Here is a 24,078-nt window from a genome sequence, read left to right on the forward strand (position 1 = left end):
GTCTATATATTGTGAAAAATGTCGGGTAGCAAACGATCGCCCCAAGGGATTACACGTAGGGATTCGAATTTTAAACGAATGGTGAATTGATGTTCGATTTACATTGATAAACGGCAGAGGGTTTGCTACGTTTCATCACCGATATCGCCGTGCGAGAATTCGTCGATATTCGCGTGATTTTCGGACGAGAAAGAAGGAGATAAATAAACACTTTATTCAGATAATTTGCGATGATGAATGAATGATTTAGATAATCGTTTACACATACCGGGACGATATCTTGAGACTTGAAAATCAACCGCGCATGCGCCAAATAATTAAATCTCATTGGTCGGCGAAATCTTCACGCAGCGATATTTTTGTCTGCGATTCAGGCGGGCCAACGTACACAAAATGTGTACGTTTGAATTTTCAAAGAGCATAAGCATTGAATTCCGACCGTTCTTTGAAGAATCAACTTTCCGACCCAACAACAAATGCTTCCCAAACCTTTCCGAGTCGCTACCTCAATTATTTGAGATTCTAACCTCGAAAATTCGTGTCAACTACATCGTCGCCAGAAACAGTTTGACAGCTGAAAACTCGGGATGGCCAGCCTGCAACGAACAGCCGATGAAAGTCGCGCATGCGCGGTTGATTTTCAAGTTTCAATACGATGTCCCTGTATATTCGTACACGGAGAATATAAAAATTATGTCACGTGCTTAGTACACGAACAAAAACTTCTTAATTGAATTTAAACGAGATTTAATCGAAACGAGTTGCATTTTACATCGTATCACTTCATGCCTACAATTATCAAAGTAAATTCAAATTAGAAACTTGAACACCAATTAATTCTGCAGATTCAATTAATTTCAACCACTTATAACCTTAAGACTGATTCACTCAGTTGAACAATGCCTCAATGTAAAACTAGTTTCGAAAAAGTAATGTGTATGCAAAAATTTTCATTCAGGATTGATTTTAGACTTTCCAAGCTGTACCCTCGGTAAAATATCGTAGGTTAATATCTTTCATTTTCTGGTTTCTACATGTAATAGATAAAGTGGATGCACTCACATGTTTTGTTGTTTTCAAGTCAGGATGTTCGCAGAAAATATACGATCTCAGCAATAGTCGAAGTTTTCGATGTTTATTTGCCTGAAAGCAAAAGTAAATAAATATTACATACATATTCTCTTGAAGTATGGAAAGAATTAATTGTGGACCGGACAAAAGCAAAAGACTGCACCTTGAATAAATGATGCGCAATTGATACTTCAAGAATTACACTGAGAGAAATTTCATTTGTTACAGCAACTAGAAAAATTCAGTAAAACAAGTATCGTTTGAACATTTTGCGCTATTGTCGATACTTTTTTGGTTATTGCAACGCAAAATCAGTTTCTGAGGTTTACTCTACTTTTTACATATTTTTCGATTTTGGTAAAAAATGAAAATAGTTAAGGACCGATCGGTAACCGGAACTAAAAATTTCTCTCGGTGCAACAAGATTCCTACGAGATGAACGGAAAATCGAGCGGCTCTATTAACTCGAAGACGAAGTGACAACCGATTGCAAAGTCGAACCATTTCACGTAGTTCCTAATAATTTCACTGGATTTCGAATAAATTATAATAACCATAAACTCAATAACAATATTGATATGTTGGTTATAGCTCGACTTTATCGCTAGACGTTCACGCTCGTACTGATCACTAATCGTCTTTTCACCCGATCGGTCTCTCAGGTCATTCAAATCGTACACATAATCTGACGCACACATGTTATACGTACACAAGAGCAAAGATACAAACATACACACTCAGCGACTTCACAACAATATACGTTACGCCAACCCCTCGTCTCGACAAAATCGATTCGTTCAAATACTGTCAATTAGTAAATCGTTAACAAAGATTCCTAACCAAAAATGTGACTTTGGTAAATATTTCGAAATGGAGATTTCTCAAGTTTTCCGTCAGAATCATGAAATATCTTTAGAATCGCAGGTAACTCGGAACCCAAGAAAAAACCAAAAAAATCATCTCCGCTGAATAAAGCTTCGAAAATCTTGCTGCCAAATTTGGATATTGGAATCTTCTTCGATTTGAGTTTCGATTGGTTAGTAAATCGTTCATATCGACGGTAAATTCTAGTGAAAAGATTTACGATTTTGGAAATGAATATCAATATCCATATTCGACACGTGCATCGACGACGTCGACCTTAAGGATGAAAAAAAAAGTTCAAGCTGTTCGTAAGATTTATTTTTCGTCTCAACAGAATTTCTTCGTATAAAATGCAATTCGATTGTTGAACAAGAATCGAGCTAAGCTAATTTCTCATCAAATTTTCACACTTTTGTACACAGTTGTACATACTTCGTGAATACGTTTCGACATACGATAAAAATTGAGGCACTTAATTCAGATCCATCAACAAATTACTGTCGATAAATCACCAAACTGACAGCCAAAAATTATACCAATTATCGCACAAATTGTAACCGTTCAATTCGACACGAGCTTTATAAGTTTCTATCGTTTTTAGACACCTAATATTATATCGTAACTTTATCCGTTGATTGCTCCCCTTAAATAATTAAAGAGGAGAATTCAAGAAGGCTGTAATTACCTTTTTTTTTTTTTTTCCCTCAAAGACCAATATTTTCCGAGGAAAAAAATAATTTTGTATCAACCTTTTCTGATTCTCTTCTTCAATTCTGATGCATCGAAAAAAAAAAACTCCTAAAATAGCGAATATACGACATAGTTTTTAGAGAAATATAGGTTTGTGCAATGATTACACATAAGCTTGCACATTTTCCCGTGGACTGCAAGGATTTCAGGATTTAGTCTCATCGTCAGATTTCCCGGCACCCTCGTCATACACACTACATTATATATACCGAATACATATATGTGTTTATAATACGCGTATACACTGGCAGCAAAGGTAATGAATTAATTCCCATCACGTTTCGGTGGAATTTTGATATATGCAAATGACTCACTCTTGATGGCCCTGCACTCTCTTCGCCGTTCTCTCTGCCCCAAAGTCGACGTATGATTATTATATCTGCTGGATGTGTTACTGTTATATATATATATATAATTTTATATTTTATCGTAGCTATTTCGGTAATTCGATTTTTTTTCAGCGATAAATTGATGTTATTGACAACTTATTTGATCGAGAAAAATTTGTCAAACTAATTATGAAACAGATTTGACGTTATCTTATAACCATAAAATGTAGTACTGACAAAAATATACACGTAATTGCAGTAAATAGTTATTTGTACCACATATTATTGTAATTTTTATGAAATTTCCTAGTAAATTAATCCGATGAAATTCCTCTCAGTTCTTTTGTCGCGAGTTTAGAAAAATGTCCGAGAAGCAAAAATACCGTCAGACAAGTATTTGAACGAATACGTAACAGTTAAAATAAGCCTCGTTTCATGTGCAAAGAAAGTAATCGAAAATGTGTAAACTAATTTTATGAAAAACCAGTTTCTACATCGTGTATTAATATTTTCCGCTGGACGATGCAATTTCGATTGATCGACAAGATTATACGAAGAGACTTTGAGATTAGGATTAAGGCACGAATTTGGCCGATGTTCTTGGAAAAACTGCTGAGTATTATTTGCAAAAATTCTTTAAGATAGAACGATTAAATAAATAATCCCTCACCGGATTGCCGCAAACAATTTCTTTACGGACCTTCGTCGATCAGTCTCGAAGGTTTTTAATAGCTTTCTGCGATTTTTTGTCGGCAGTTTTCCGACCCGCCAAAATATCTCCACCCAGGTATATTTTTATTTTATTTTTTTCTATTATTTCAAAAATAATTAACGTTATACGAATTGACAATGTATTGTTTGTAAATACGGCGAAGGTTGGTAATTTGGACGGAAAAAAAGTCCGGGATAAAAAATGCAAAGTCCCCCCCAGACCGGAAGTGATTTTTTTTTTTTTTTTTTTTTTTTATCACCTTAACTTGTCATACCTTCCGACTAGAAAAAGTGAGGAGGGGGGATTTTATGCTTACATACATTGAACGATCTTATGACTCTGGAATCTATGAATCCGTGAGTATGTGACCTACCAAAGCGGTGGCGATAATGGGAAATCAATTATTCAATATTACTGTGCCAGTCTGTGCGCGGATTATTGCCCCGCTAACCCTGCTCTTGAATTAATGAATTATGGAGCACAACGTGATCGGATATACAATTTTCGAAAACTATTGGAACTGGAACATTAATCCTGTTGAATCGTTTATTTATTTGTTGATTAGGAAGTTTGAATGGCAAAAAATTGATACTTTTAATTCATTTTAGACACGATTTTTGGCCAATCAAACTACTTGAGAATTTAAAAATCTTGAGTTGGGAACGTAAACGTTAGGATTTTCGGTTAAACTATCGATGCGAAATGTTAAAGTTTACGCTGATTTTATCAACAATTATTTCAAGATTATCCAACATCGATTTGTAACTAAACTTTGACCTCTTGCCTGAGGATATATATTAAATGTATACATTACAATCTTGAAATTTAATCTTATCTGCGGTAATTTAATGGCTCTAAAGCTGCATTCGTGCATGAAAGAATTTGCATTAAAAATGCTTGAAGGACTTTCAACATTAAGTATCACATTTTCACACGAGAAAACCATGATTGTTCATAATTTTATTCGTTATAGTTACAAGATTTTACGTAAAATTTTTCAGTATGTACGTTACAGTAAAAGTTTAATTATCGTTCGAATTGAAAGAAAATGTGTTACAAGTAACTATTTAGCGTCATTATAATTGTTAATGATAAATTTTCTGTTTATTAACAGGTCATTAGAATCAATTTATTGTCGTACTAGCATCAAATCATCGCAACAGTAGAAATCTCAGTATGTAACGGACTTTTTCATTCGTCTGATATTTTCTGAGCATGTGGAATACAAGTGTAAACGAGTATCTGCATGGGAAATTTTTCTTTTTTTTTTTCTTTGCCAAACACATGCTAATACAGCGGACGGATCCTCCGCTTGAATTGTTCAACCTTCAGTTCCGCATAAACCAGACCCTTATACTGTAAGCCCATGGCAAACAGCAAGAGCGTGAGGATCTTAAGGTGACGGAAGATGTTTTCGTGGACAAGGGTCTTAACCATCCGATGGTGGAGGAAATATTGAATATCTGATATCGTGGGAATGAATATTTAGGCGAACGACAATATTAATATTCATTACATGCGTTAAAATTAACTCCAACGTGAATTTGGTTAATTACATGAGTAGACAAGTAAGACCGGTTTTAAATACAAATCCCGTTACCGATATTTTACCGACATTTTTAACCGCTTCATAGCTCAGACACAAACCCTTTTTTCGGGTGGGGGTTATCCTCAGTCCGGTTAACTTTCTTGATCATCCTGAAAAATCCTCGGTATTTTTTTTTTTCGAGGTGGAGAGATTAACCAGAGTGGGAATAACCCCCACCCGAAAAAAGGGTTTGTATCTGGGCTATGAAGCGGTTAAAAATGTCGGTAAGTTGTCGGTATCGGGATCTGTATCCAGAACCAGAGTTACTTTTCTACTTACATGTAGAATTATTCCCAGATGTGCAAGATATTTGTTTATGAGAAATATTGAAATAATATAGAATACATTTATGGATAGGTATATAAATGTATTCTATACAGCATGTATCGAGCAATTAGTGAGAAGCATTACTTTTAATGTCGAAAATTATATTTCCACACACAAAATAAATCACAGGTATATTCGATTAAATAATAATTTCTTAGTTTTCTAAATGTGTATACAATTGCTCCGCAATTTCTATACTCAAAATCACAAAGCAATGTAGGTAGTCTCTCTTATACATACATGAGCAAATATGACCTAATTCTTTAAGTCTGTCATCATCGAGCAAATAACATTGAGGGACTGCAAATATATGTTTCTCTCTGAGAAACCATCGGTCAACTTTTCTCTGCAAAACTACAGATCAAACGACTTTTACAATGGAAGAATTGTGTGTCTTGAAATGAGTGCAAATCATTTCGTAGTATAAAAATGTCGTGGCTGTCCACTAAGCTTAAACTTTTTTCCCGATAATAAACCGCTTTTCAATAAGTACTTTGATACTTGTATCCGTATTGCATTATATAAGTTGTACGAAAATCGATTCATTGCAGCGACGTTATGATATATTATCTGGACAAGTATAAATTCAATAGAAATCCTTTGTTAAACATACACAGAGACATGAAGAGAACGAGCAAGAGAGAAAGAGAGAGAGAGCTGTGATATAATAGCAATAAATCAGAGCAATGCCAATGATTTGAAGAAAGATAGGCACAACGTGATTCTTTCGGAAATAATAAATCAATCTTCTGTCTTACAAGTCAGACATATATGAGGTATACCTATAAGATATTATAGACGTAAAGTGCGTGCGGGTTGAAATCTATATTCTACACCCGATACACGTTTATCATGCAAACTGTTATAAATCATCGTCCACTATGCTAAAGTTCGATCTGCTACCTATAAAGTCAAACAAAAATAAGTCGACCATGCATTTATTTCAACCAGTCATGATGTATTACATAAACGCATCGATGAGCTCCGTGGGGTGCCTAAAAGGGCGCTATTTGTCGAAGCTAGTGGGAACACAGCCGAGCTTAAAGACTCCCAAAGAAGCTATAATAAATGCCCCTCAATTTAGAGGCTCTCTACCCTTTGTCTGTTTTTTTTTCTCTCTTTATATTGTTCTATTTTTTTTTTTTTTTTTTTTCCGGCACATTTATTTATAGTTTTTAAAGAGCAGAATAAACGCTGTTATGTGGACATACGTTTATACCGAGAGGTTCTCTTTGAAGGACCTGCTCGACAATTGCAACTTGTCTAGTTTACACGAGTAGCCAACTGGGCGAAAAAGTTACTAGCATGGTAGGCAGAGTGACCGATGCGTAGTAGATGGCAGTGGCGTCGTGACCCGGCCATTCCTATTCCGAGAGAGGTTATGGTTGACTGTCACTTGTCAATCGATCGATTTTAGGGAGATTGGTCTTGTCGGCAAACGTTTACTTCATGCTGCGAGAATAGGTGTCAGAAAATCAAGATTAAGGAGTGGAAAAGGAAGGATATGCTCGTAGCGCGTACGATTCAACTTTGTCAATTTCGATTGGCTGACATATTCATTCTCGAAGCCTGAAACAAACTTTGTCCGACAATAAAAAATTCTCTATAATCGATCGGTTGGCAAGTGACAACTCTGACTAGCATGGGTGCGTTTCGATATTATCTCCCATTGCTGTCAACAGTCTTTCATCTCTTTTGCGCTGCCAAGTTCGCGAGTAGCATTGCCTCTGTCCTAGGGAGTTTTTACCGTTTCAAGCTAATTTAGGAACGCGCCTCTAGATAGTAACATTTTTACGAAGTTGGCTACGCATATAAACTAGACAAGTTGCAATTGCCGAGGAGGTCTTTTCGAAAAGAACTCTCCGTATTTAAATGCGCCGGAAATTGGCTACGTGGTAAATGACTTAATTCCATGGTGTAATTAGTTAATTAGCATCTGCACTTCGCTGCTTAGATTATGTGTACAAATTGCTTTCAAATTAATTACACCCAGCAGGGTTAGCTGAGTGAAAATTATCCTAGACGACAATATGGCTTAACGAAATGTCGGTGAATGTTTCGTACCGTGTAATATACTGTGATGAAAGAACACCCCAAATCCCTGTACATCATCGTTATTGGCACAGAAGATTTCTCTCGGCATCAATATGTGTTTGAACAAAAAAAAAAAAAAACAAAAAAAAAATACTACAAAAGTGTTCATTTTTCTTCGGGTCAAAATTTGACCTATTTTTTTTTATAATTTATTGAAAATTCTTCTGTCATATGAATCGCTGTTTATATCTTTATCATACGTGGATTATAATATTTGACGGATATTTTTACATTTTTACAACACCTGCATGTTATACCTAGACTTATCACACTGTTGCTGCAAGTGATTGCGCAGGTCACCGACGCACTGATAATATCCAATCTATAAATCACGTTGTTTGCCTGCTTAAAAGATTACCGTTTGTACTATGCGTTATCAAACGAAATATTAATTCCATGAAAGTGCAAGAGTCGCAAGCTGCGATATGTATGTATATACATATCCTACGTACAAAATAATTCGAAAGCATATTTTTTTTTTTTTTGTTAGAATGAGATCTTTTATGTTCTGATTAAACTCTCAATCGCATTACATAAGCAGATTTTTGTTCTGTACAGAAAAATCAGTATAGCCGAGAAACCGATTGACCTAAAATATCGAATAATAACAGAGCTATGAAAAATGTCTACTCTCCTTCAAACTAACGACAAGATATTTAAATTGCCGGTTCTTGTACTTACAGAATTCTAGTTTCCGCTGAAATTCCCTGAATGATCGTCTGACGTCGTTGCTCAACTAAGACTGACTCATGATCACGTCCGAGTTTGAAGTTGATCCTATGAACATAAAATTCATCTATTTGAATCTTATTGAACTGGTTTCGGAAATGTGTAACAAAAAATTGACAAAGGCAAATGCGCACTGATGAGAGTAGTTTCAGTTATTATAATTATTTAAAAATTCTAGTAAAATGATTACAATGATAATAATAACTGTTTAAATATTGTTTGACTTACAAAAAAAAAAAATAGCACAAGTTACTATTTGAAGTGATTACAATTTTTGATTTATTGGAACATTAAATCTGTTCATTCAGTTTTTCACATATTTTCAGTCAAACAAGATCCTAACATCAGTTGATCGCTACACCAACACAAAATTGTCGTTACATAGTAACAGAAAAAAATATAGTATCAAGTATACCATTATCAAAGAAAACTTTCTGCTCACAGATGTAAAAAAATAATTTTCCGTTAGTGCCGTGTAGAAAAATATCTTTCGGTTCCGGGAAAAATTGAATACAGTTCAGGACTGTAAGGTGTGACCGCAATTGGAATTTTCTCTTGTGTTTCGTGCGAGAGAGCGCAGCTGTCTCTATGCCATTAGTCGAATACTCCGACGTAATTAGCGGCATAGACACGGGCATGGGAAACGTATTCCATAAGTATAAGGGTGTGAAATTACGCGGATATATACAAAGCTGTGCAGTAGTTGTTGATTTATTTCGTGATAGCAACAACAGCAGCCGCGTATAGTTGTAACGAGATAAACTCACAGCTGCGGGAAGACTTAAGACTAGGTTAGGTTTCGCCGGGAGAAAATTAATCTCCGCCATATTAAAATATCTCGTTGATATATGTATACGGAGTTTATGACGTCACTGGGAAGTTTTCAACAAGCAAAAGGTGCCTTTATATACCTTTACGCGGAGTAAATATACCCATCAACCGACCCCATATCGCGAAATGTACTAATTATATACCTAGGGTACACCATATTTCCTCTAGTTTTAATTATGTAGGTAGGCCTGATGGTAATAAGATCGGCGATATAAGTTGGGCAGCTTTGTTACACAAACTTCACTTGTTACAGCATCGCTGCAAGTTTGATCTTACAATATAACCTTTCACAAGTAATTAACTTTCATCGATTAAAAGGAGGAAGTAAAAAAATTATAACGAATTCGGGAAGAAATTAATCACTATATTTGTGAGCTGCGAAGTTGTTTGCAAAAAATATACAGAAATAGAAGACATTCGAATTACAAACAAAAGCTTAGGTATCGATTCTACGTATCGAAAGGTATCGACCTTTTTTTTCAAACTAACAGTTCGTTCCTATTCACTCTATAACCGCTCATTTTATTCAAAAGACTATTTTCTACAAAATCACCGACACACATTTTTTTTTTTTTCAGCAGTCAATTCAATACTTACATATTTTGTTGGTCGTAATAAATATCAAAATACAATGTTATAAAATTAAGTAGTCAACGATGCCAACATAATAAAAAAAAAGTGTTTTTGCGAATTTAACGAAAATAGTCTTCGTGAGTAAAATGAACGACAGTTAAGTAAAATCGAACGAATCTACCAGATTTTCAACAATTTTAAAGCATTTTGAAATGAAGCATCGATATCTAAGCTTTTCTCTATATATTTCTGTATTTTCAAAGGTATAAAGCTTCGCAGCTTAAGACTGTGATAATTTGATAAAGGCTCATTGTACGATCATCTCGTGATAAAATTAATAAAAAGTACATCTATTTTGGATTAACCAACTTCCTCAAGTTCTGAAAATATTATGAACGCTTTTTCAAATATTTCGTTTAAAGTAAGGTGTATTGCCGCACTTTTGGCCAATTATATATCCCATTATTACAATGTATAAAGTTTAGTATATTCCACATAATTTTCGTCAATTTCATCCCAGCGGCGCTTCATATATTCGAGATCGCCTCGTTTTCTTACAAACACTGTTTTCGAATTCGATAGATGAACAGGCAATAGGCACCTAATGGGGTTCAGGCAGACTGCAGGAAGTTAATATTTTTTCTCTCCGTCATAAAAGGTAGCTCCATAATATCACCTTACGGTTTTACCTTCTTTTTTTTAATTTTTTTCCCTGAATCTTCACTTGTATTCATCATTCTCCTATATTAAGCACTTTTTTTTATTACTATTCTCAAAACGCATTCTATTACACCATATTACCGTAATTATTTCGTGATACAAATCTACTCATCAAAAACGTATAAATGAATAAACATATTATATAACTGTATAAATATGTATAAGCCAGTGCAAAAATCTTCAGACATTAATTTATTTTACGAGCTGACTTCGGTCGGAATAAAGTTCGCGCCCCGTTGGAAAATGAAAAGGCGTTAATTAAAAGTCAGAAGTAAGCTGTCGCAACAGTCTCGTATCTCTGCAATCGTGCTGATGGGTTCTTAATCAGCTTTATCTCACTTCCGAGCTGGATTTCTCAGTACTAACGATAAATTGCGAAGCTTATTTTTTATCCCACCAGCCGTTCTAGAACTAATTAAAAAATCTCAGAATATTGGAGGTTGTTGGACATTTAATATAATAAAATATTCTTCGGTATAATCACACTTAATGGCATTAAATACCGACAATTGGCAAGCCGTGGTTATAATAATCACGAATACTGACAGTCGTTCAGGTGTGCTTAACGGATACAGTCAAGATGGAGAATAGAATCTAATGTATCGATCGTCGGTAACGTAAATTAAAGTAGATAGTTTTGAATTTCGATTTCAAGAATGAAAATACACGTTACATATTTCCAATAATCTGTCGCAGAGCGACATTTAGCAAATGGAATTTTTTTTTGACAATCGTTTGTTACAAGTATGCAATAAGATTGCGTTCTCATTGTCATTTGCAGTTCCATATTTTACAATTTTTTTTTTTTGTTCTTGTAAATTTACCATTAATCACAGTTTAGGCTTTTTCTCAACTTTTCGCTGTCAAGATTTCTAAAATTTTACTTGCGCTTCGATTTTGACGGTGGGCAAAATTTTTGCTCCTTGTATTCATCATTATCTATCAACTCGGTTGTTCGAGGTACGTTATTACCATGAGGACAAGATGACTGTGTTTGACTTTTGCGTCTTCTGGATTTAATTCGCAATACCGAAGTGCCCGGGGTTTTTATTTGTCTTCTAGAATTTGGACAGTGTAATCCAGATGCTAAATTACAACCGATGACTTTTACATCGAAAGGTGGTCTTGACGCGGAAGCCTTAACGGTTGGACGGTTGCTTAGTTCTCTGGATTTTTTAGTCAAGGGTGAACCTTGCTCTTGATTGCATCTCCGTCTTCTATGTGCTAGAAGTTTCAAACAGTCGTTTCAAAATATGACGTCATCACGGAATTTCGGCCATGGTTAGTTTTCAACTTTCACTGTGTAAAGAGAAATTGAACTACAAATTTCCTTTCTCTTTTCACCAAGTATCGAATTAGGAAACAATTCTTTGAATGACATCAATACCCTGGAGTTTGCATGCTTCATCAATACATCTGTAATAGCATGAAATTTACCACCGTGACTGATCGGTGACATAATTTTCATACGAATGCCCGGATCAGAGTTGGAGCTGGATGATTGACGAAGAAGAGATCTGCTCCTTTTACGAATAGCAACTCGATTTCTGTATGCCACACTGCGTCTCCTCCTCTGCTTGCAAACCAAACGCAGCCTTGACTCGGAACCGCTCAATTCGTCTTCGGCCCAAAATTGACGGTCAGTATCGTCGGCTGTTGGTGGCATTGGCAGTGCTGGCTTTGACAATAACTCTGATGAACGATCATTACAGATTTCTATAGCTAATGACAAATTTCATGTACGAAAAATCGATTTGGAGGAATTGAAAGTAAGAAGCTAAAGTTGTAATTGCTACAGTTTGATTATTTGGAAAACAAACTTACTGCTTCTCCGGATGTTCCTGGTACGGGAAATCTCTTCTCATTGATGTTTAAGTGCGCCATCATTGCATACGTGATAGGAGCGACATGTACAAAGTTGTTGTAGACTCCCTGTTGAAATTCTTCTTCTTCGGAGCTGCAGATTGCCTTTTTACAATCTCCTCTAGCATGGTCACCCATATCTCAGAATATATTTATTAAACAATTGTTCACTACTGTAGAAACTTTATTTTCGGTTTTCAGTCATTAGTAAGAGAAACTTGTGAATTTTGACATGTCCTAGAATCATCTTATGGTCTGCCAAAATCAGTATTCAAGAGTAATTTCTGTTGATTCTTTTTTTTTTCACTGCTTCATGAATTGTGACATTTGTGGTCACAAAACTATGAAGGGTGTTCGATATGTAGAGATGGAATTTCTTCACTTCACAATTACCTCGTTCCGTTTTAGAAGCATTCGATGCAATAGAAAAAATCACGAAAATCGTTGGCCAGAATTCGAATCAATGTAAGTACGCTTTCATAATTTTCACAAGTATTGAAATAATTGAAATATCCATGGTTCATATTAATGAGGAAAAATCCTTTTTCGACGGCTGACATCAGAATATTATGAATCAATAAAAAATGTAACACAAGTTGTGGAGATAATTCTTCTATATTATGGTATATACAGCTGTGACATATTGTCCATGAGGCGTATTACACTTTAACACCTTGCAGTACTGTGGACAGTGCAATTTTCCCGATAATGTTTTTGTACCTTCAATCGGCCGCAAGCTATCAACTTTGTCCACAAGTTGGTGAAAGGAATTTCAACACGATATACGTGAAACATTATCAAGCAACAGATCGGCACTTGACTGTTTGAACGTATTAATCGTTCTCCGATTTTCTTCGTTTCTTAGTGCGTGCACTGTCAGAGTCATGTGGGCTAGGAGTTATGTGACTTCTTTTTCGCTGCGGTTTTGCAGACGAATCGCCAAAATCGCTACTACTGCTAGCAGCTGTTCTTGTTTCTCTTCTAAACGGTCCCTCGCCGGTGACTTGTACTAATATCTGTCGAAAGGCAAAATAAAGCACTAAATCAGTGATCTCAAGTTTCCAGGCTTCAAATAAAAATGATTCATGGCGTGGGTTACTCCCGTGCCAAATCCAAGTCAGAGATACATGCACAGAAATACTACCGTGTTGAGTGTTATGGCTGACTGCCAAGCATTAGTCTATCCAATATTTGTCAGTTGTAAAGATAAGTCATTTTCTTATTTTTGACCGAGAAGAGACTTTGCAAGATATTTTTTTAAACTGAATATTTACATCTGGAATTGAATTTATCGCCGTTGATTGGAATGCTGTACGACACGTACTGATTTTAAAGAACAAATCCTCTTTTGAAACTTTCTTTTGATTCTAAGTATTTTCTCTCTTCTGGAACAGCATAAGATAGGTAACTCGTACTCTCAATTACTTCGCATAGTTATGCATCATTCCACATTAAACTTGACAACATCGCAACACCCTTCGAAATTCTTTTTTCCGGCAAAATGGCGACCATTTGAAGTTGAGATTCGATTTTTCACTCATTGTTGATCATTTTTTTTATTCAATAAAGAAACAAAACTCGAATGTTGAGAATAGAGAATTGTAGAGATATAAATCCCCAAAATTTACCTGCTTTTGCAGCTGTCTGCTCGTATATATCTATATCCCCTTAAGCTTTGACTAATACCAAAAACAGGTTAATACAATATTTTTGTAAACACACCTGCATGTGTTGCAAGCATTCTTCTTGCATGGAAACAGCCATTTTGTAGACAAATGTATCCTGTTTGTTGTACATAATGGCGTTTTGGAACATCAGCATAACATCTCGCTGGAAGTGCATTGTAGACCTGATGGTTCCATTGTCAATGTTCTTTTTAATGGTTGACAAATCCATAGGACGGAAAATGACCGAATGATAACCCGGCGCTTGATCTTCCGTGATGGGCCTCAGAAATACAGACGCATATTTGTGTGTGACCAGTCTATTAAATACCAACATAACAGCTTTCTTCCAAGCACGGTAATCGGCGCCTTCCCCACTTCCTTCATTCTCTGGTTCACTGTCTATCGTAACAACCGGCCTCTTGGAGTAGGTTTTCATGGTGCGACCACCACTCAATTTACTCAACGAAGATTCCTCCTCGTCAAGGTCTCCATCGTCTGCGATTCCAGTGACCGGCTCTTTTTTGACATCTGGTTCAGGTTCCAAGGTTTCTTTTATTTCCGGTTTATCCTCTGGCATTTCATTGTCTCTTGCCACCTCTTCGTTCTTCTCCGTAACAGATTCTGCATCAATTTCGACTTTAATTTTGTTTTGTTCTTCTGCTTCCATAGTTTTCTCAATAACCGTTTTCTCTGCCTCCTCTTTCAATGTTGACTCTTCGGTCTTCGTGGGCTCCGGAACATCTGCTGCTTCTTCTTTCACAACCTCCACAGCTTCCGGTATAGCAGGAGGATTTGGATCAGTCCCTGATACGCCGCCTACCTCTGCCTCCTTGTCGTTGACTTGATGAACTATCACGTCGATAGAGTCTTTAAAGCTCTCCTTCTTGTCTTCTTCCTTTTCCATTTCTTCCGAAACATTGTCCTTGGACTCAGTTGTTGATTCGTCCATGACGATTGGCACGTTCTCGGTGACTTTTACCACCACATCAGGTTCCTCCTCGGTTGAAACGGTGGATTCCTCAGGACACGACTCAAAAGTGTCCACCATATCTGATACCTGTTCTTGCGGAGGTGTTTTGTCCTTGTTTTGCGACCCTTGCGAACTTTCGTCATCTTCTAAAATCAGACTTATGTCCTGAGATTTCTCCGCTTCCTCTGCACTAGCTCCGTCGTTTGAAGTTTCGGACGATACACTGGCGGGCGCTGCCTCAGCCGATTTGTCTTGTGGGTCCCCGGTTATCTCAGCAAGATCCATTTCCAGTTGATCTATTTGCGGTTCTTGTTTAATCTCCGATTCCTGAACAGGCTCTTTCTCATCACTTGTACTGTCGCTTGTTGTATCCTTCTCAGCTTCGATGAGGTCAGTTTCTTCCTTTATCGCATCTTCCGTCACCTCTGGTGTGGCACTCTTCTCCATATTCCGGTCTTCCGACCCTTTTGTATCCGTCGGCGTGTTTTCGTTGCTTTCAGACTCTTTTCCTTCGCTTTTGGGACTCAACTCCACTTCTTCGGTAGTATCGTCTCCTTCATAAGGGGAATTCCGAAGTTCCTCTGCTAACGATTCGTTACCCATGTTTTCCTCATCCGCATCCCCAGCCTCTGATTTGGCTTTCTCCTCAACCTTCGGCGATTGGCAAGTGACCATTATTTTCGACTCCGTAGATTCAACAGCTACGGTTCCAATGATTTCCGCGATATTTGACGTACTTGAATCAATATCTTCTATTGCTAGTTCACTTTCAGGTGAATCCGACAATGATACTGGCTCATCGACGTTCCGAGGTTCTGGACGAGGTTTCGGGCGAGGTTCGGGACGCTTTGAGACAGTTTCTTGAACCGTTTGTACAGTCAATGGTTCCACAACAGTGGCCGTGGGTGGAGTCTCGTTCGTTCTTGGGCTTGAAGTGATCTCCTCTTTGATCAACTCCTCAATATCTCCAATGATTTCGTTTATTTCATCTTTGTCAATAACGTCGGCCATTATATCCTTCCCAATAACTTCGTCTATATGGTCTATTATCTGTACCATACTCTCTGTTACTGGGATATTCTGAGATACCGATACCGGCGGTGGAGGATTGATTACTTGTAAAACGCCTTCGGATGTTGACGGTGCGTTGGTTGGTAGAGAAGAATGAATTTCGGGAGGCATACTAAGCTGCGTTGTTACCGTAGAGGATGGTTGCAAGTTTGGTAACGATCCTCGCTGTGGATTTGCCGGCAATTCCAAAAGCATAGAAAGCGTTGGCGCACCAGCTGAAGGTCTTTCGGGTGGCGCGTTTGCTATTGCGGTAGAGACCAACTGCTGCAATTGGGAAGAAACGTTTTGTACCAGACCACGATCTAGCTGGGAACTCGGGACCTTTGGACTCGAAACTAGGAGACTGGCTATGGTAGGGGAGCTAGCTTTTGTTGGCGTCGGTGGTGTTTGTACTTGAGTCGTTGGGCTGGTGGACTTTAATAAGCTTGTCAGGAGCGGCGATCTGCCCCCTCGTTTCTTTTCATCCTCGTCATTATTCGATGACTCCGATACAGAAGCATCGTGGTTTTCCATCACACTGTCTACCGCTTTTCGTTGTACAGGTGGTAGCGGTGTTATCATAGATTCTTGCTTTTGTTGTCGTTTGGTTAGCCATGCGGCGTATGCTCTGACTTTTTGCTCCTGTTCCCGTTCTTCTTGTTCGATGACTTGCCACATTTTCTGCAGCTTATCGTCGGATAAGGGGCCGCATTTTAGAAGGTTTACTTCCGCTTTGAGCTGTTGATATTCGTCTCTTTGAAACGCAAGAATTTGTTTCAGTTCCGCAATTCTTTCCTGTGTTAATCGATTCACTATGGATTCAGCTTGCGTTTCTCCGCTCTCCCTTTTTTTCCTTTTCGGAGTATCCGCTGTTTCCAACAAGTGTGAATATTGAACGGCACAAGACTTTTGAGAAAACCAATCAGGTGGTCGCAATGCTTCTTTTTCAGCAAACGGCTCCAATGATTCGGACACGGCCTTCCAATTCTGAACATTCTCCCCAGAATACAATACGCTTGCAGCCAAGCATAGCTGCTCTCTTGTGCTCCATGTATCGTACGGAACACGTTTTACTTTCATCCCTACGATTGCAATAATTTATTAATAGTTGAGGAATAATGGAATAAAAAGGAAAGGAATAAAAAGAACAGCAATCCATTTAACTAAGCTCGGCAAGTATCTCCAAAAATAAATTGTACTTTCAAGCATGTCTCCAATGATTATCATGTTTAATTTCTTACATAGATACATTGATTCTCTGCAGTGATGATTGGCAATGCTTTAGAAATACAAGAAAAACTTGTTGGTGTGTGAAAATTAGAGATTTAAAAATTTTGTTGCCAAAATATGTGTGAGTAAAAAAACTGAAAGGAGAAATGGTTGTCTATAACTACGGCTTGAACCTGGAAAATATAAAGATTCTCGAAACATCAGTCCAATTTGGAATACAGTTAAAAATAAAAGCTTGGTAAAGTCGTATCAATCGCCTTTGTCATCCAATTCGAATGATATTGTGGTTATGTTTGCAATACACAAATAAAATCGGTTTCGCGTGGAAATCTCCATCTGTAAATTTAGTGTAAATGATTTCGGAGAAACAAATACTAGGATTAATCAGTGTTTTGTGACAAATAAAACCGTGAAATCACCGTACACAGTTGAATAATAAGTCGTTTGTGTACTCTAACCTAAAAACTGTGAGTAAACCAAACGGCAAAATTAGTGAATATACAGAGTCTAGGCGATAACTTACTGTCCTGTGCAGATGCCATGTTGCTACTAGTTGTTCTTACATGTGTGTCTCATTAACAATTCACTGAGTTTCTTGGTCATTCATGTTTTGATACAAAGCGTACCGCAATTCTCGTTCAGTTTCGTGCACTTCTCAGTTTTCATTCACCACCGGGAAATACAATACACTAATGCAACCACACAGAATACAGCCCAGTGCTGAAGTTGCGCAGACTGATGCGCGAGAACTCTGTAAGACAGAGAGAGAGAGAGAGAGCCAATGGTCGACTTGATAGTGTAAAAGAGATACAAGATGATTGAAAGAATTCAGAACACTGCAGGCAATCCCCTATTTTCGTTATAAAAAAAGCACTAGATTTAGTTAAATTGTGCTGTAGTGGCAACGTCGAAGCTGTTTTAAACTATACATGTCCTTCAAAATCAACGAGATAGAAAAAGACGTACATACATACATAGATCATTTTCCGGACGGCTGTTTCGATTACATGTACCTGGGTGTGTTATTTTGACAATTGAGTATGACAAAAGTCCATTTAAGAACTATGCAGTACCCATTTATAGAATATTGTATACTTGAATAAGGAAATACAAGGGACAGCTGTATTCCTGTTTGCAACAAAATTCGCAATTGTCTTTGATCTTCAGAAATCAAGAAATACAACATCTTGACATCTCCACTAGGTGAGAATATGTAAAATATCGAGAAGTTCTAACCTCTGATAAAAATGTGTTTTATGTTTATCGAGTAAACATAATTCACCTGCCTCCTTGATACTTACATATGCTTCGCATAGCAAGTAAAACTTGTGACATACAATTGACAGAATTACAATAAAATGTAAATAGCTTAGATGGGCATAGAAACCACAAACTGAAAAGAAATTAAATAAGCAGATGACTCATTACTGCGTATCTTTTTTTCATTGCAGACTATGTAAAGCTATCGAAATGGGCCAGGCAATTTTATTTGTTTACCTCATCTCGAATTTTCTAATTATCGCACGATGCAGCGACATAACATCAACGGTATATGGAAAAATTTTGGACAAGATGCCTGCAGCGTTTGGCGATTTCAACTCTGACGAATTGACGGATGTATTTGTGATCGACACGGATGGTAAATCCGTTGAAATTATGCTGGCAGCCGAGCAAGAGCCTCTCCTGAGGCCTGGGGTAGGCTTAAAGTGTACCTTTAATAATTCAGTGACCAGCATTGTGCCTGGGGATTTTGATGGTGACGCATTTATGGATGTTTTCGTAACAACGATAAAGGACGGTCTAACCTACGGACACATTTTGTGGGGCAGAAACGGGCAGTTGAATTGTACACCTGAGTCGAATCCAGTAATTGTGATGTTTGGACAGCCGTTAGCCATCGATTACAACCAAGACATGATTATTGATTTGTTTGGACTTGATGCAAATCAAACAAGAACATTTTGGATATTTAATAAGAATAGAACTTCACCAGCAGTTGTAAAAATGCAATCTAAAAATGGGGATAACTTTGCGCTCATAAGAAAACCACATTCCAACGCGTTTCTAGATTACAATGGCGATTTTATGCCTGATTTATTTATAACAACGGAGAATGGATTTGAAATTTGGCTGGGAAGCGAGGAGAACTTCACTCTTCATCAAAACATCAGCTTGCCGCATAATTTTGCCGTCGTTGGTCAATCTTTATTCTTGGACGTCGAGCTCACTGGCAAAATGGACCTGATTCTACCCGCATGTTATGATGCCGCATGCAAGAACAGCACTATTATGATACACTCAAATGGGTGGCACAATTTACAAGTAGATTTCAAAGATCCTGACAACATTGACTGGGGTTTCTGTAAACCTAATGGGCGGCGTTACACGGATACAATAACTCTGAGAGGCGGCGATTTCAACATGGATGGGTACCCAGATTTACTGGCAACTTTGACAGTTGCCTCAGAATCTGAGCCCAGAACATTCTTGCTTGAGAACGTACCTTGCACAAACTGTAAAGAGTTTAGTCGAAAATTTTCTGTACAATGGACAGCTCTGAATCCCTTGAACAACAAAACAGTTATGGCTGTCTTCTATGATTTTTATCAAGATGGCATATTGGACGTGATTTTGGTAGAGCAAGAGGGAAATGAATACCGAACTCTGGCGTTCAAAAATAGCTTGGACTACGATGCTAATTTTGTTAAAGTCATGGTTTTGACTGGGTTATCGAACAGCCTGTATCCCATCACGCCTGGAACACTTGGCAAGAAGAAACGAACCTATGGCACAAATCTACCAGGCCCATCGATCGCTTACAAAACGACGACACAGGATGGAAGTATGCGCATGGCAGTAGCGGCACAATTACCGCAGAGCGCACACTTCTCCCTCAATTTGCCATACTCAACGTTTGGGTTGGGTCGCACTCCAAATTTTATTGATACCCTCACAATAGGGTTGAGCAACAAGTCCCGAGAATGGACACAAATTATTCCCAATTCCCAGATGGTCGTGATTCCGACGCCAATCTCTGAACCTTCTAGATGGAAAGTTCAGTTATTTGTAACACCCAGTAAACTGATCCTATTGAGCGTTGCTGCATTGACTGCAACTTGCGCTCTGATTATTGCCATAATTTTTGGACTATATTGGAAAGAAAGGAGAGAGGATAAAATTGAAAAACTTCAGGAGGCACACAGATTCCATTTTGATGCTATGTAATAAGCTTTTATCACTGTTAATTCAGCTTAAGTTCTCACTAAAATATATATTTCTAATTTAAAACATACTTTATCCTGTAGAACGGAATTATACATGTAACTAAATGAATTGCCAAGACTGTTTTAAGTTTCCTTCTTATGAGGGATGCAAAAACAAGGGTAATAAAAATATGCCGAAACCGAGATTGGGCAAAAAAGTTACTCGGAAAGAAGGGATCTTGTCACAAATTTTAGGCCTCTAAAATTTCGGTTTTACATAACTTATACTGTATATTCCATCAAAAGATGTTTTTGTTTCTGATAACCAACGCACGTTAAAACGCGATACGAAACTTTTGTATATTTTTTTGAAGTGTTATTTGTAGTCGTCATTTATTTCGTTCATTTAGTCGCCTGTAATATGTATACGAGGATGACAGTTGAAATATGTTTCTTTCAACAGAAAAATGTACATATATATACATGTGATATAGTCAAGATTTATAATAAATTTATTTTATTCGTTTTTCATTGTTGAGAGTGTATCTGTCATGTTCCTTGTTATATTCATTATTTGAAAATTTTAACAGAGTATATACTGATTCTCTACTGGCATTTCAGAAAGATAACAAATGAAAATTATGATTACTGCAAGTTCCTAGCTATTTTGATGTAGATCAACTTAAATATTTGCAACCAATTCTAAAAGTGAAATCGCGCTTTTTGTTTTGTATTTATTTGTAGCTGTTTGCTTAGCATTAGCGTCATTTTTCAAAAAAAAAAAATGTTTTTATTTGAGTGTGAAAAAAAGGGAACATGAGAATGATTAAATTGAACAACAGTAAAATTAAAGATTTATTCACTTATTATGTTATACCTTAACTATAATTGTATATTCATAAATAATATGCATACGCACTTACATTAGATATATGTGCAGAGAAACACATATATACTCACACACACACGTCCACACGCTGGAATACCTAAACAACACAAGACATTGTACTATTACACATAACTAGATTATTGTACGTTCATATATAATAAATATATCATTACTGGAGTGTCAAGAATATGAATCGTAAATAAAGCCAACCAGCTATTGACAGCGATCGTTCTTCACAGCTGGATTTAAATCGGCAAAGTACGAGTGTGCCATCGCCTCGTCAGCAGATAGACGTAGTGCTGGGTTACAAACTAATAATCTCTGAAAAAGAAAAAGGTGTTGTAAATTGAGTAATTCACAACTTGATCAGCGGATTCAGTTTAAAATTACCTGCAGCAAATCTTTGCCTCTAGAGTTTAGCTTTGGCGCAAACTGGGGTAATCCACCTAATGTTGGATATGGAGGGAACGATTTATAATCAGGCAATGTAGTTAACCCGGGCCATGTTTCTTCAGTCGGAGTGCCCAGCATTTTAAAAATTCGTTTCAACTGATCCTCAACGTCTGACCCCGGAAATAGTGGTCTGCCAGCATTTGCTAATTCTATGCGATAATGATTCGTGGGTTCATTATTAAGCAATTGACCAACAATTTGTTCAATACCATATCAAACAATATGAAGCTTATCGTGATTTCAAACATTTGACAATTTTTCAAAAGGAGATCCATTTTATCAGATATTTTTAATAAGATTTACCGCTGCCACTATTCGGACTTCAAGTTGAAAATTACTTATCCAAGTTGATAATTGGCACGATCTGTGCAAATTTTTACCAACAAGTAACGACTTACCAGCAAATATACACCCTGCACTCCACATGTCTATGGATGTCGTGTATAATTTTGCTCCGAACAAGACATCTGGTGGACGGTACCACAAAGTTACTACTTCTGCAGAGTAACATTTTACTGGTATTCCAAAGGCTCTAGCCAATCCAAAGTCGGCTAATTTCAGCTCTCCGTTCTAAAGTATCGAGGAATATTAACATGGAACACATGCATAAAAACTGACTAGCTTTAAGAACACGAACTCGTTGTACCTTGTTAATAAGCAAATTCTGTGGTTTAAGGTCCCTGTGAAGAACATTGTGGCTGTGGCAAAACGCCAATCCACGCAATAACTGGTACCTAAAGGCAACAAGACCATTTTTAAAGAAAGACTCGTTGGGACGAAGTGTATTTTTAGAATTAGACAAAAATACCATCATTATAACTAATTTAGACAAATACTTACCACACTTGTGCTCAGTCAGCCTATCAAATTTTGAATCAACCGTCTATCCCGTTTCTTAGGTTAGTTGATCGAAGGGTTTCAAGATTTCAACATATATCCTTATGGAAAATTGACCAACGGTCAACAACAGTTTTATTAAAAAAATTTATAAAAAAAAATTTGAAACATTTAAAAAATTCTCACTGATTTCACTGCACAATTCTGAAGAAATTTAGAAAATATAAAAGCGTAATGTATGCAGTAATACGGTGACATATATTAAATTAACGCAGTTACTAAATATTTATTACAATCAGAAAGTACGCGATTCCGAAAATTCATAGCGCAGGTTTTAAAAGTTGCATACGTGGCGATATTTTATCAGTCAAACATTTTCAGACTTTACGAGTTTTTATCTCCTACGATGTGACCAAATATCCTGAAACGTACCAAATTTGAAAATGAAGACACTTACAGAAATGACTTGACGACATCCAAGTCAATCTCTCCGTTAAGACTATCGAAATACTTCTTAAGGTCTTGATCACAATGCTCAAAGACTAGAGTCAGTTTTTTGTCACTATGAAGAACGTCGTACAGACGAACAATATTCTTGTGTTTCAACTCTTTGAGGAGGCAAATCTCTCGTAGGGCAGAGGATGGAACACCCTAAAGAATTGGAATGAAATTAAGTAAAACCTTTCAAACAGCTTAAATGGAGTTGGAAATAATACCTCTTTGATTGCTAAATAATTGCTCGGTTTGTGTTCACTTACTTCATCATCTTCATCTAGCCGGACTTTTTTCAGAGCTACGATTTCGTGCGTTTCACGGTTCTTCGCTTTAAATACGGTACCGTATGTTCCTGTATTAGATATAAGAAAACCGTTAATATAAACGTACCACCGGTCAGGAGTAGTTCGATACTGTCAATTTCTGACAATGAGATTACGTTCATTTGTTTCTATTGTTCGTAGACTGATTTATAGTTTTAAAAGTTGACAAATTGTTTTTCCACATGTGTGAAATGAGTATTAAGTTCCAAATCGTACCTTCCCCGATTTTTTCTAGCTTCTCATATTTTTGCATATTTTCACTGACTGTGTCAACGCGTTTGACGGCGTATTTATGGTATTTATTTTATTTTTTATCTAATCCTAATTCTCTCTCATGGCATCGAGATGGTTTATGGTTAGCGCTGCAGCCCGGGTGGAGGATTTGTGGATCACAGCAGCAAAACCAAGCCCGACAGCATTTTCAACTGGCTGTATTGAGTGCGCTAGGGAACAACTAGGGAAATCCCACTCAGCGTGTACTCGGTGCAGCCAGTTTAACATCCGATCGGA

The 24,078-nt window shown here is 37.1% G+C and overlaps 4 protein-coding genes across 7 annotated transcripts; 1 reads left to right on the forward strand and 3 right to left on the reverse strand.

The window, feature by feature from the left end:
- Positions 1–1,078: 1,078 nt before the first annotated feature.
- On the reverse strand, positions 1,079–12,589 carry LOC124309578 (uncharacterized). Of its 2 annotated transcripts, XM_046773309.1 has the most exons (5): positions 12,413–12,589; positions 12,026–12,266; positions 11,561–11,812; positions 8,417–8,512; positions 1,079–1,143 (listed from the first exon to the last, which is right to left on the reverse strand). In XM_046773309.1, the coding sequence occupies exons 1-4, from the start codon at positions 12,587–12,589 to the stop codon at positions 8,472–8,474; spliced, it is 711 nt and encodes a 236-aa protein (XP_046629265.1). In that variant the 3' UTR covers positions 1,079–1,143; positions 8,417–8,471. The 2 variants fall into 2 exon arrangements, with proteins under 2 accessions (XP_046629265.1, XP_046629263.1); XM_046773307.1 differs by lacking the exons at positions 1,079–1,143; positions 8,417–8,512 and having other exon boundaries at positions 9,653–11,812.
- Positions 12,590–13,047: 458 nt separating this feature from the next.
- Positions 13,048–18,094, reverse strand: LOC124309575 (bromodomain-containing protein 8-like). Its single transcript, XM_046773302.1, has 3 exons — positions 17,892–18,094; positions 14,174–17,220; positions 13,048–13,467 (listed from the first exon to the last, which is right to left on the reverse strand). Exons 1-3 carry the CDS (start codon positions 17,908–17,910, stop codon positions 13,285–13,287), a joined length of 3,249 nt encoding a protein of 1,082 aa, XP_046629258.1. The 5' UTR covers positions 17,911–18,094; the 3' UTR covers positions 13,048–13,284.
- A 176-nt stretch (positions 18,095–18,270) lies between these two features.
- LOC124309576 (T-cell immunomodulatory protein) lies at positions 18,271–21,097 on the forward strand. 2 transcript variants are annotated; one of them, XM_046773303.1, is made up of 2 exons: positions 18,271–18,571; positions 18,820–21,097. In XM_046773303.1, the coding sequence occupies exon 2, from the start codon at positions 18,839–18,841 to the stop codon at positions 20,591–20,593; it is 1,755 nt and encodes a 584-aa protein (XP_046629259.1). In that variant the 5' UTR covers positions 18,271–18,571; positions 18,820–18,838; the 3' UTR covers positions 20,594–21,097. The 2 variants fall into 2 exon arrangements, with proteins under 2 accessions (XP_046629259.1, XP_046629260.1); XM_046773304.1 differs by having other exon boundaries at positions 18,365–18,385.
- A 300-nt stretch (positions 21,098–21,397) lies between these two features.
- LOC124309577 (cyclin-dependent-like kinase 5) lies at positions 21,398–24,010 on the reverse strand. 2 transcript variants are annotated; one of them, XM_046773306.1, is made up of 8 exons: positions 23,785–24,010; positions 23,509–23,597; positions 23,208–23,401; positions 22,560–22,647; positions 22,312–22,483; positions 21,851–22,062; positions 21,671–21,781; positions 21,398–21,557 (listed from the first exon to the last, which is right to left on the reverse strand). In XM_046773306.1, the coding sequence occupies exons 1-7, from the start codon at positions 23,819–23,821 to the stop codon at positions 21,674–21,676; spliced, it is 900 nt and encodes a 299-aa protein (XP_046629262.1). In that variant the 5' UTR covers positions 23,822–24,010; the 3' UTR covers positions 21,398–21,557; positions 21,671–21,673. The 2 variants fall into 2 exon arrangements, with proteins under 2 accessions (XP_046629262.1, XP_046629261.1); XM_046773305.1 differs by having other exon boundaries at positions 21,398–21,781; positions 23,785–24,009.
- Positions 24,011–24,078: the final 68 nt, after the last annotated feature.

This window comes from Neodiprion virginianus, chromosome 7 (genome assembly GCF_021901495.1).
Source record: "Neodiprion virginianus isolate iyNeoVirg1 chromosome 7, iyNeoVirg1.1, whole genome shotgun sequence".
In the NCBI taxonomy this organism is placed as follows: domain Eukaryota; kingdom Metazoa; phylum Arthropoda; class Insecta; order Hymenoptera; family Diprionidae; genus Neodiprion; species Neodiprion virginianus.